The following is an 11,763-nucleotide window of genomic DNA, read 5'->3' on the forward strand; positions in this document are numbered from 1 at the left end:
GGCGGCGGCGGAGGTGAGAGGGAGCTCGCAGGGGCGAGTCCGAGTCCGAGAAGTACGTGGGACGTGGCTTGAAACCGCGAAGGAGAGCCGGGCAGTCGGCATAGAGCCTCGCCGTGCGCGAAGAGCCAGCGTTCGCTTTCTGGCCTGATAGTGAGGCTTTGTGACAGCTAAATAACAATAGGACCGATACTGCAACTAAATAATGATAATGATAACGATTCTAATACTAAGAAGAAGAACGTTGAGGCTCTCGTTCAGTTGAAGTTGCACTTTAATCCCCTTCTTTTTTTTTTTTTTCCAACATCCGACTCCTTAAATGCCACTTTACTCCAATACAACCACCAACTATTGTGATTAGAATTACAATAATAATGGTGGGTCTGTGTGTGTGTCAGTGTGTGTGTGTGTGTGTGTGTGTGGGGGGTCTTTATCCCTCTGCACGTCCATAAATCGCGTCAAATGACAGTCGGCCAGTGAAGAGTTAAAGGGAGGAGACGGAGAGTGACACGCCTCATTGGGTAGATTATGTGCCGCAAACAAAAAGTGTGTGTCGGTGTGCCAGTCAGCCAGAGCACCGGGCCCCATCTGCACGCCTCTCTCTCTCTCTCTCTCTCTCTCTCTCTCTCTCTCTCTCTCTCTCGCTGTCTCCCTTTATCTGTCCAGCTCTCTCTACCCCGCTCGGTCACTGCCAGTGTCTTGCGAGTGTCTGCAGCGGCGGCGGCGGCGGCGGCACTGTCACTTTCACCGCGCCGAGGGGGGGGGGAGATGTACTGACGCTACGGACCAGACCGGGAGCGCACCGCCATCTCCATCACCGTCACCTCATCCCCCTGCTTCTTTTCTGGGCTTTCTCTTTTTTCTTCTTCTTCTTCTTTTTTTTTTTTTTTTTTTGCCGGCGGTGCCAACGGGTTTTTGATTCGCAGCATCGCTCGCGAGCCGCTTGTGGATTATTGTTCCTCCCCGTCGACGGAAAGGTAGGTTTGTGAGACGCAAAGCCGACGTGTGCTTTTTTTTTTTTTTTTTTTGGAGAGTTTTAGAGAAGGACTGGGGACGGTTACTCGGTGGGTTTTGCGCGGCACATGCAGCCACACATCCTGCGGGCGCAGAAAAAAATAAATAAAGAAAAACCTGAAAAAATCCAAAAAAAAAAAAAAAAAAGCCAAACGCAGATGTTTCAGCGCCGCGGACGAAAACACGCAATTCGGTGTCAGCGCCGATTTAGGACAGTTTTCAGCCTGGCGCGGCTTTAGCAGATGGGTTAAACGGCCCCCGATCTCCGCTCACCCCCCACCCCACCCGCAGTGGGTTTGACTGGGAGGGCGGCCGCTTTCCTGCAGTTTGTGGATGTGCAAACATTCCGCTCTTTATCTCTCTCTCTCTTTCCTCTCACCTGAGCCCGAGCGCGACGCGTACCATCCATCGGATGTTTTCGGTGGTGGCCTTCCTCCTCGTGAACCGACTCCTCCCGCGCCTCAGAACATAAAGGGGGGCTCTGCGTGGTACCGGAGACAAATCGTTCGGGCTCGCCTCTCCGGGAAGCCTCTCCGTTGCGCCGTGCGCAAAATGCTCCGCGGAGAAAAACCGTCCTGCCGCCGCGGAGCCTCTTAGGGAGGTTTAAAACGCTCCAAGTCAGCGGGATGATTCGGAGCATTTGGAGCAAAAAAAAAAAAAAGGAACTATTCTATGTGATTCGATCAGATTCGTCCTCGTTTTAACAAGCAAACCAGAGAGAGAACCGGTGCTGGAGGCGGAAACTGAGGAGAGCGTCGCTTTTCTCTGCGCGCGCAGGCACCGAACTGACGACCGGTACCGGGGACGAACAGACGACGGTTCGGCTGCTCCGCCGGTCGCCGTCACGATGGGTGTAGCTGTCAATGTCCGCGCCGGTTCGCCTGGATGCGCAAAAAGCCCGAGTGTGCGCGGAGGCGAAGAAACTTCTGGTCCGACCGGGTTTTTTGTTTTTGTTTATTTTTTTATTATTCTATTTTTTTTTTTATCTTTCTGAGGAATGGGCGACTTTTTCGTGCACAATCAGTGTCTTTTTCGTGGTTGCTGGTGATTTGTGACACGTTACAAACTGTCAGTAGGAGAATTAAACATCAGAACGAGGGGGGGGGGGCGTGGACTCTCTCGTGCTGTGGGCCCAGAAAGCAACAGTTAAGAGTTAGGATTCATTATTTTTCAAATGTTCAGTCTTCAAAATATCCCGTGCAACAATAACGCACCCTACGATATGAACATTTCGACAATTTGGGGATGAATTTTTTTAAGAAATATTTTTCAGTTCCAGTTCCAAAATAATTTTTTTCCCTTATTAGAGCAGAGCTTTCTGACGGCGTTGACTTTTTAATTCTGTTATTATTATTATTATTATTATTATTTTTATGTTTTCCCACTGGCCCGTGAGGCTAATTTACGGCCGAGCGTGCGTGCGTTTGCGTCCGTGTGTGTGTGTGTGTGTGTGTGTGTGTGTGTGTGTGTATCAGGTGCTGGGCCTCCGCGCACAGTTTCGGCCGAATTTAACGCCGGAGAAAGAGGGAGGAGAGGAGGGAGTGAAAGAGCCGCAGCCGCCTAAACACACACACACACACACACACACACACACACACTCAGAGGTTAGAAAAGGGAGAAAAGAAATAATTAACTGGTCGTGCTGCTTTAATTACAGTCTCCGAGGGGAAAGCGGTGGATTATGGTAATGAGGCGACATACGCTGCCGCCTGTAGAAAGGAGAGGAAGGTTGGCTGACATGAAATCACTGACTCTGACAGTCCACTCGAAACCCATTGGACATGCACAGACCTCAGCGGCTCCTGCTGAGGGGGCTACTCCGGTCCTGTCTCTCTCTGCCGAGGAGACCCGGGTCCGGTAGCGAGTCTCACAAACGTGCAGGGCCAAAACCTATAAACTCCCACGCGCACGCCGGTATTTCCTCCAATATAGTAACGATAACAACAACAACAACGCCAATAAACTATAAGGAACGGGACTGTCACTTTTGGGGGGACATTACGGAAACGTTGGAGGATTTTCTCCGTCTCGGATGCCGCCGGTCGTGACACGGCCGAGCCACGGGGAGCCCGTAGAGGCCTACCGGTGATAACATGATAACGTTATATATTACCGATGGTAATGTTCGTGCTCATAATAATGATAATTCCGTCGTAATCAACGGTTTATCGAGAATAACTGATAAATAAGTTCTTCACGTTCTTTAAAAAAATATATATATGATAATAAACCTGGAGGATGATGATGATGATGATGATAATAATAATAATAATAATAATAATAACATTAATAAAAATAACTACGATTTTTTATTATTGTAATTAGACAGTGTTTGTTGGATCCTCTTCATTTTTATCTGCCGCAAAATTGACAACATTGTGAAACCGTGTCATCAATATGCCGAAGGTGAATCCGTGAACTTATTACGGGTTCTGAATTAATAAGAAAGCCTGGCTGAAAAGAAAAAAGAGAAGCAAAAGCGGGCTCCCGAACGACGCCCTCGACAGCTGGTTTCTCCGGTCTGTCTAGGAGGAGATTTATTTCCCATCAGCAGGGACAGAGGAGGGTAAAACCACCAAACAACCCGTTTACACGCGTTTAGCTCCAGATTCTGCGGCTCATTGTGGCCTGATGATAAAAATCTCCGAGGCAGAAATGAAGCTCTGGGATAAAATCTCTAAAAGTCTACAAGTAGCTTTTAATGGAACATAACAGATTTTTTTCTTTCTTTCCCGCAGCAGCTGTTTCCCTGCGGGATCCCGTCCGGCGTTTACGCTCCTGGTCTCCGCCTCTCGCCTGTCGCCTCCGTCCCGTCTCCGCAGCGTGAAATGGAGGAGTCCGGCTCTCAGAAGTTGGCGTGGGACGGGGACGCCAAAGCGGTCCATCAGTGCCTGACGGACATTTTCACGAGCGTCTACACGACGTGCGACATCCCCGAAAACGCCATCTTCGGGCCCTGCGTGCTGAGCCACACGTCGCTGTACGACAGCATCGCCTTCGTGGCTCTGAAGTCCACGGACAAGCGCACGGCACCGTACATCTTCAGGGTAAGCGGCTCCGGTCCGGCCGGTTTTTTTTTTTTTCCTTTTCAGGCACAGTCAGCGTCCTAACACGGGCCCATCGAAATACACCTCTGCGCCTTTTCTTGCTCTGCAGCTCCAGTGTGTATTTTATGCGTCACTTCAAACTAAGACCGGTGTCCTATCCGGGACACTGCAGAAAGAAGCTGAAGTTAAAAAAAAAAAAAAAACAAGACACAAAAGAGAAAGAAAAAAGGAAAAGGAAGCGCATGAGCCATGCATGAGCTGCAACGGCACCACAACGTCACGTCGGCGGGTTTATCCAGTCTGTTTGGATTAATAGGAAAAAGGGCCGGTCACTCCGGCCTGCAACAGTGTCCTGCCCCAACAAGTCACTTCCTGAAAATCATGTTATAAAAAAGGTCGTTACTTCTACAACTAGGGAAGGATCTGCTAATGCACTGGCCCCCATTGTATTTCTGGTGAAAGAGGAATTTGTTTTGGTTTTTTTTGTTATTTTTTAAAAAGAAGGGGGTGGGTGAGGTTATATTTAGCTGCTTATTCTCTGTGTTTTCACTTATTTCAATCTAAAATAAAAAAAAATGAATAAACACGAATTTCCAGCAGGAAATGTGAGCTGTGGCTCTGAAGTAATAACTCTAAATGTGCTCGTGCTCGTGTCTTGCAGGTGGACACCTCGGCGGCCAACAGCACCTCAGAGGGCCTGATGTGGCTGCGGCTGGTGCAGTCCGCCCGGGACAAAGAGGAACAGAACCTGGAGGCCTACGTGAAGAACGGCCAGCTCTTCTACCGCTCGCTCCGCCGGATCGAGAAGGACGAGGAGCTGCTGGTCTGGTACGGCAAAGACCTCATCGACCTGCTGCTGCTCTGCTCCAGCAGAGCGCCTGCCAAGAGCAAAGGTGAGTCAGCGGAAACCGTGTCCTCGCCGGGCAGTAAACTGTCGTAGCCCGTGATGGATCCCTGGTTCAACCACCGGAACGATCACAGTATCATTTATTCTTCACAGTCACGTACATTTTTTAGCTCTGAAGCCTCTTCGGAAATTGTGTATTTGCTCTGGAATTGGTTTCATCGTTGGTAAATTTGGGATGTAATCTCTTGCATTGTTGCACATTTAAGTATGATGGTGCTCCAAAGACACATTTTCATACTCTGGGATGATCTGTGACAACGTCTGAATTAAAATTCAGTACAAAGTACAGTAGAACCCTAACAATTATTAGCATTATTATAGGATAGTCTCTTCTCGTCAGATCTAATTTCCATCTCTCTTCTTCCCAGGTTCGTCCCACCACTCATGCCCAGACTGCAGCCAGCGGTTCCAGTTTGAGTTTCCATTCTTGGCCCATCTCCGGTTCCGCTGCACTAAGAGACTGCAGAGCATCGCAGGGGCCGACGAGGAGCCCAGCAAAGAAAGCAGCGCAGAGCGACTGAACACGACCCAAACCAGGACCAGCCCAAAGCTGGGCCGCTCCGAGGGCTTCAGCGGCCCTCAGGACAGCAGCAAACCCTCCACAGACTTTCACAACCTGGCCAGGGACCTAGAGAACAACCGGACCAGCCCCCCGAGCGACAAGGAGGCCGAGATCTGCAGCGAGAGTTCGGGGAAGAGGAAGTTCTCGGAAATAGAGGACAGGGATTGCCGAGGGCCCAGCCTTCCACAGACCAAGTCTAAAGACGAGCTTGCAACATCTGCACAGAATTACAGAGGAGTGTACGGCCTGGAGGAGAACCACAGGTCCCTTTCCCCACCAGGCTCCACAGAGAGTGGGGAGGGCAAGCGCAGCGCCTTCACCGAGGTCAAGAAGTTGCCCCAGAACCTCAAACACCACAGCGGCAACAAGAACCTCCAGAGCTCCAACTCTGAAAACAAAGATGGAGGTCGCCCTAGCAGCAATCCATCAGAGAAGCACCTCAACATCAGGCAGGTGCTGTCGGAGACCCAGCCGCCCCAAACCTCGCCCATGGGCAGTGCTTTCACCTCGGTCAGCCAGCAAGGCGGCGGCAGCGGCGGCGAGAGGAAGAGCGCCTTCAGTCAGCCGTCTCGCTCCTCCTTCTCCCAGATTTCCCCGCTGGTGATGCCGCCCAAGCTGTTGGACTGCCACCCGGCGGTAGGCGACACCATCTCTTCCAGCAGACTCTACCAGGCCGACCACCTTGCTGCCAAGCTGCAGGGTGCAGAGCTCGGTGCCAACTGCCCCGTGCCGAGTGGCATGGCCAAGCAGAACCCCTTTGTCTACGCCACCGCCTTCTGGCCCAAGAACTCCGGACCTATCCAGCTTCAAATGCCCTCGGCGCTCACCCTCCTGCCGCCCTCCTTCACCTCCCTCTGCCTGCCGGCGCAGAACTGGTGCGCCAAGTGCAACGCCTCTTTCCGCATGACCTCGGACTTAGTTTACCACATGCGATCCCACCACAAAAAGGAGTACTCCATGGAGCCCCTGGTCAAACGGCGGCGCGAGGAGAAACTCAAGTGCCCGATTTGCAACGAGTCCTTCCGGGAGCGGCATCACCTGTCACGTCACATGACCTCGCACAACTGACTCTTAAAGCACGACGAGGGAGGAACTTTTGTTTAACAAAGAGGGACCGTGACCCTGCCTGGATGTAAGCACTCGGACTGGAGATAGGCCACAGAAAAATACAAAAACACCCCTTGCACTTGTTTTCACTTTGGACTTTAATCTTCCGATTCCTTTCCAGTCTGTTTACTTTTGCTCCCCTGTACAAAATGTCACGTTTTGGGTGTATGCAAATGCGTTTCGACTTCAAAAACGAATCTATTTATGAAGCACTTGAAAGTTTGAGAATAAGGGAAGATTTAAATATGTGTAAATATACAGTAAGTCGTATTTTATATCATATAAGTGCAAACATAGAGAAGAAATACAAATGTAGTCACATGTCATGGTTTACAACGCAGCAAGTTTTTTCATGTCTACGATAAATATGGACACAAATTGGGGATATTATGTCAGACTATATTTCAGAGTGCATGTAATATTAAATAATATTGATTTGAGATGCAGTCTATACATTACAATGTAAATAATTTGTTTTATTTGAAATACAAAGTGTAATATTTTGTGTCAGTGGGGAATAGTTTCAGTGTTTCTTCCTTTTGCGGAAATTTACTACTTGATAGTTTATCTAATCATGTTGAATGCATTGACAATAAATAGCTTTATTTTCAACTCTGGCCTTCCTGGATTTTTTTGTTTTGTTTTTTTAACTGGAACTGAAATACATCATTCCTTGATTATGGATTATGGATTGATTTATTAGGGCTGATATAAAATAAATCCCAACTATCGACGATTTTTTTTTTTTTTAACCTAATTTTAATGTAAAACGTACATTTCAAATAGTTCCAACGGTCAGTCTGAATAAAATACAATTGTATACAAGAAATATAATAAAAATTGATATAGTACAAAATGTATGGTTATATTGGATAATAATTTCCGTTGAATTTTCATGCATTATTATCATCATTAATATTATTGTTGCCGTGCGGATTTATTAAACGCCGGCCACCTCGATCCCTGCGCTAATGAAATCTTCCCCTGAGAGAAATTCGTGTTTCAAGCAGTGTAACCGGTAAAATGCGTAACACGAGCCTGCATTTTTTGTTTTTTTTCGGAATAAAGGTTAAAAAAAAAAAAAAACAACAACGAGATTTCCAAGCCGTTCAGATTTTCGTGGTAAAAGTAGAAAAACACGGAAACGACTGTGGGTTAATAAAGGCAGGATTAAAATTAAAAAAAAAAAAAGGCTAGTCCTGCATTTAGGATTCATTTTCTAATGAACATATTTGATTTTTTTTTTCATTTGTAGAATAAATACAGCAGACATAAAAATAATAATAATAATAAAAAAAAAAACACACAAAATGCAGACAAACGGCGTGAAGTATAATTCGCGCACACACACACACACACACACAAAGCACTTGAAATGACTGATCTGACAGAGAAAGTCTCGCGTTTCCGCTTTTCATAAAACGCTCCCCAAGCTCCGCTGCCCTGTCGCGAGGACGCCGAGGCGCCTGACCTGCGCGGCCGCCGTAACGAACGCGAGCACCCGGCGACCGGGCGCCCGGTCTCAGCGACCTCGACGCACAGAGGCCCCGCGGAGGAGGTCGCGGACCCGCGGACCGGTGTCCCATCGAAGCCTCTTCCATAAAACAACGACCGCCGGAAGAAGTGTCTCTGCGGCGCGGCGATGGTCACCATTTACCGCTCGAAAAATAAATAGATACAATAATAATAAAATAAAAAACAATTAGTACAACCGGGCGGAGAATATGTCAGGACAGAGAGTCCGAGGGGAGGCGTGGAAAGTGGTTGGACGGCGCCATCAAGCGGTCGACTGGCAGAACACACGACAGGGGAGCTCGGGCGAGGCGGAAGTGTTCCCTTCTCGAGCCCGTCCGAGTGAACCGTGACGCCCCCGTTTCGGTCTCCCAGCTGAAAAACGATATCGTGTAACGGAGAAAAAAAAAAGGAAAAAACATTTCCAGGGCGGCCTGTGTTTTCTTACCTGCTACTGATTCATCACAATCCTCATTCGGCTCATGCTGTGGTGAGAAGAGTCAGATTGAACTCATCTTCTAACTCTGTTGAAATATTCAGACGCGTGTATACCAGGGGATAAATGTGGGATTTGTTCCGGGAGGCCATGAGAAATAAACTGCAATGTGTGGATCAAAAGCTAATGTCAAAACCAGGCCAGAGTAAGGTCAAAGGTCACAGCCGTAGTTTCGTTTGGTGATTTCAGCTGTCGAGGCTTTGAAAAACACTCATTTGAAACTGTGATCGCTGATTCTCATTCTCCCGAATGTGACGCACCTCGACATCAGTCCGACGACGCGATCCCCAGCTTGGGTTCCGCCTGCAAAGCTCTCCGCGGGGCTTTCGGGCCTACCACGCGGTACTCACCGGTGGGAGGAGTTCGCTCCGTTTTAAACCCACGCGCGCGAGAGGAAATCCCAAAAAGGGCCACGGGTGAAACGGGACAGCACGTAGTCGCTACTCAGCTGGCTCGTCAGCAGATCCGTCCCCGGGACAACGGAGCAAACTCCGTCGGCCAGCTGAAGGCTGAGATTCATCGGCGGTACCATTACTGGGTCAAGTAGTACGATCCGCGCTGGAACCTCCAGAACAAGGATGGTAAGTGGAGCCTCGGCTGGGATTGTTTGTTTTTTTTTAAACGGTATTTTCAAGCTGAGGAATGAACTTTTACGTTTCCCCTCGATATCATCCCTTGCCCCGGGTGGAATCACGTCATGCAGATGTTTAAGTTGTATGATACCTAAAACTACCCGAAGCACCTGCTGCTACTCAAATACAGCGGACGTGAGCTAAATTTTGTTTTTGTCGGACTCGCGGTACTGAAACTGCATATTTGAAAAATTCCCCACTGTAAACAACATCCTGGTTACTCAAGATAATTCACAACAGTTGTCAACAGTTTTAAACCATTTTCTACCAAATGCGGAAGAGACAAACAAAACGAGATATTGCTAATATCAAAATTACGATAGGTCGCTAACAGTTGGAGCACTTCCACTGTTTGCGTGGACGTGACCCTCACCTGTTTGACTCATCAATAGAGGAGATATAAAAACCGCATCAGAAAATATGTGTGTGTTCTTTAATTTAAAAAAAAAAGCCAAAAACAAACTTTTGGATTCCGGGACAAACGGATGAATCCAGCGGCCAACGTGCACCGATTTGACCTCCGGTTGCCGTCGGGAGATTTTCGGAATATGCCGCAGCTCTCGTTTGCCTCTCGGCCTGGCTTCCTCTCCCCCGGCGTGGGAGCTGAGGCTCTTGGGTATTGTAGTATTTTACGCTCGACCGCCGCACCAAGCCGACAGAAAGAAAAAAAAAAAAAAAAGATTTCTTAAAAACAAAAGTCGAAATAATTAAGACTGATGGCCACGACATAAAACTACTGGAGGCTCTCGTGTTACCACGTTGTGGAAAATCGAGGATATTATTAAAAGGAAACTCGGAAATAGGAATTTGCGGTGGAGAAAAATAGCTCCTGGCTTTTTCTTGGCAGCCGACATCTCAAAACTTCTATACAGCTCGACATCACCACTGATAAGGGGGTAAACACATGTGCTTTTTCGATTTTGGGTGAACAGATCCCTCTATTCCGAGCTGTGGCACACAGGACGGGAAGAAAAAAGGAAAATCACAATTGAAGTTGGGTCGCAGTGAGAAGATAGCGACACATGCTAGCTGAAGGTGAAGAAAAAAAAAAACCACATAAAGAGGTCGGGCAGGAGGGGAGTGGAAACAGCGCGGCGCCGTGATGCTCGCGCGATGATTAATTACGGCACCGGTGCACATGTCCGCACGTTGCATCTCATCTCACATCAACACACACCTCCAATGTCAGCAATCCAGACAGGTCAATCTCACCACCAAGGCATGTGATCGAGGAGAGAGGAAGGCATTGCTAACCATCACCCTCCTCTCCCCCTACACACACACACACACACACACTCCTGTGATATTTAGTGCCCTCATGCTTTGCTGGTTGTGTCATCGTCCCTTTTGTGCCCCAACTTCCCCCCCCGACACATTTGTCACTGCATCACTCAGCGCGGAGCAGCATGGGACGGTTTATATCTCTGCTAAGCTGGCACTTCCATTTGGCCCCCCGCCCCGGTCGCACCGCATTTTTACATTTCGGGCGTTCGGCCGACGCGGCGAACGGGAGCAGCGAAGTGAGCAAGCGGGGTGAAGAGACCTCAGACGGATTCAGCGTCCGTCTTTCGGAGGAAACGTGGCCGGCACCCGATTCAGACCGGGGAGCTTCCTTCGTACCTTACACCAACCCAACACCTTAACCTGCGTTCGGTTCCTCCATGTCCGGTTCGCATCGTGAGAAACCGCTGCCCGATCGTGTCGTGGCGCCTGTTTTTTGAGATTATCAGCTGCATCTGAGCAAAGGCCCGACGACACGGGAGCTTCGGACTGCTCCTTCTGCACAGCGATCTCCTCCTCCACACAGAATTCAGGTGGTTTTTCCAGGGATAGGATCCTGAGGCGCTTTTTATTTCCCTGCTGGGCGAAATCAAGGCTTCCTTGAAATACCCTGTTGTACCCAGGTGTAGCTGAGACGCTGAATCACTAGAACCCACGGCTACAGGGTGAAGATAAGCAAGCATATGTGATCAAATCAGCGCCGTTTAATCCCTCAAAAAAAGAAGAAAAAAGATTGGTCATTTTAAGATCAGCAGGTGAAAAAAGAAAGATTTCAGCCCCGCCGTGGTAAAGATATTGGGAAGCCATTCAGGGGCCGCTGATGTTTTAGATGTTCGCAAGTATTGAGACCTCCTGTCCGAGCTCGGGCAGAAGACTGCGGACGGATTCAGTGACTACGAGAAAGCCTGCGTGTCATTCATTGCCAACCCCTGCACGGAGGTAGACGTAAAGTGAGGTTTCAGGGCGGGCGGCTGAACTGTTCAGTGTCCGTCCTGTGGAGACAGAGATGGAAGTCATGCCGGAGACCCTCCAAAACAATGTGCCGCTAAAATCTCAACAGAATTCACCTGGTGGACTTAAAGAAACTGTAAGAGGGTTCACCAAGCAGCCCTGGAGGCGTCTGCCTTGTTTGGGGTCAACACACCTTTTGAACGTTGTGAAATCTAAATCCAGAACAAGATTGATGGAGGAGCATTTAAATGACTGAG

General features: G+C 48.7%; 1 protein-coding gene across 2 annotated transcripts; it reads left to right on the forward strand.

Moving 5' to 3' along the window:
• Positions 1-912: 912 nt before the first annotated feature.
• On the forward strand, positions 913-7,210 carry prdm8b (PR domain containing 8b). Of its 2 annotated transcripts, none has more exons than XM_040154516.1 (4): positions 913-974; positions 3,753-4,058; positions 4,720-4,951; positions 5,334-7,210. In XM_040154516.1, the coding sequence occupies exons 2-4, from the start codon at positions 3,840-3,842 to the stop codon at positions 6,593-6,595; spliced, it is 1,713 nt and encodes a 570-aa protein (XP_040010450.1). In that variant the 5' UTR covers positions 913-974; positions 3,753-3,839; the 3' UTR covers positions 6,596-7,210. The 2 variants fall into 2 exon arrangements, with proteins under 2 accessions (XP_040010450.1, XP_040010449.1); XM_040154515.1 differs by lacking the exon at positions 913-974 and adding an exon at positions 3,396-3,417.
• Positions 7,211-11,763: the final 4,553 nt, after the last annotated feature.

This window comes from Xiphias gladius, chromosome 19 (assembly GCF_016859285.1).
Source record: "Xiphias gladius isolate SHS-SW01 ecotype Sanya breed wild chromosome 19, ASM1685928v1, whole genome shotgun sequence".
Lineage (NCBI taxonomy): Eukaryota > Metazoa > Chordata > Actinopteri > Istiophoriformes > Xiphiidae > Xiphias > Xiphias gladius.